Source organism: Lottia gigantea (assembly GCF_000327385.1).
Source record: "Lottia gigantea unplaced genomic scaffold LOTGIsca_3329, whole genome shotgun sequence".
Lineage (NCBI taxonomy): Eukaryota > Metazoa > Mollusca > Gastropoda > Lottiidae > Lottia > Lottia gigantea.
Window position 1 is genome coordinate 2,145 of NW_008709121.1, and position 1,243 is coordinate 3,387.

Here is a 1,243-nt window from a genome sequence, read left to right on the forward strand (position 1 = left end):
TTCAATTATCATCATTATCCTGAGAAATAATATATCAACCATCATAATTATCATCATTATTCAGAAATATAACACCATTGTCCTGAACTATAAGACATCAATCATCATCATTATCCTGAACTACAATATATATCAATCACATCATTATCCTGGACTACAATATATATCAATCCACATCATTATATTGAACTACAATATATATCAATCAACATCATTATCCAGAACTACAATATATATCAATCAACATCATTATCCTGAACTTCGAAATATCAATCAACATCATTATCCTGAACTTCGAAATATCAATCAACATCATTATCCTGAACTTCGAAATATCAATCAACATCATTATATTGAACTACAATATATCAATCAACATCATTATCCTGAACTACGAAATATCAATCCACATCATTATCTTGAACTACAATATATCAATCAACATCATTATCCTGAACTACGAAATATCAATCAACATCATTATCTTGAACTACAATATATCAACCAGCATCATTATAATGAACTACAAAATATCAATCATCATCATTATCATCTACTACAAAATATCAATCAACATCATTATCTTGAACTACAACATATCAATCAACATCATTATCCTGAACTACGAAATATCAATCAACATCATTATCTTGAACTACAATATATCAATCAACATCATTATCCTGAACTACGAAATATCAATCAACATCATTATCTTGAACTACAATATATCAACCAGCATCATTATAATGAACTACAAAATATCAATCATCATCATTATCATCTACTACAAAATATCAATCAACATCATTATCTTGAACTACAACATATCAATCAACATCATTATCCTGAACTACGAAATATCAATCAACATCATTATCTTGAACTACAATATATCAATCAACATCATTATCCTGAACTACGAAATATCAATCAACATCATTATCTTGAACTACAATATATCAAACAGCATCATTATAATGAACTACAAAATATCAATCATCATCATTATCATGAACTACAAAATATCAATCAACATCATTATCCTGAACTACGAAATATCAACCAGCATCATTATATTGAACTACAATATATCAATCAACATCATTATCTTGAACTACAAAATATCAATCATCATCATTATCATGAACTACGAAATATCAATCAACATCATTATCCTGAACTTCGAAATATCAATCAACATCATTATCTTGAACTACAAAATATCAACCAGCATCATTAT

General features: G+C 27.0%; 1 protein-coding gene across 1 annotated transcript; it reads left to right on the plus strand.

The window, feature by feature from the left end:
- Nucleotides 1–733: 733 nt before the first annotated feature.
- Nucleotides 734–1,216, plus strand: LOTGIDRAFT_80355 (hypothetical protein; the record flags this gene model as incomplete). Its single annotated transcript, XM_009058355.1, has 1 exon — nucleotides 734–1,216. A coding segment is annotated over one exon (483 nt), but the record flags the coding sequence as incomplete, so codon positions are not given.
- Between the last annotated feature and the right edge of the window lie 27 nt (nucleotides 1,217–1,243).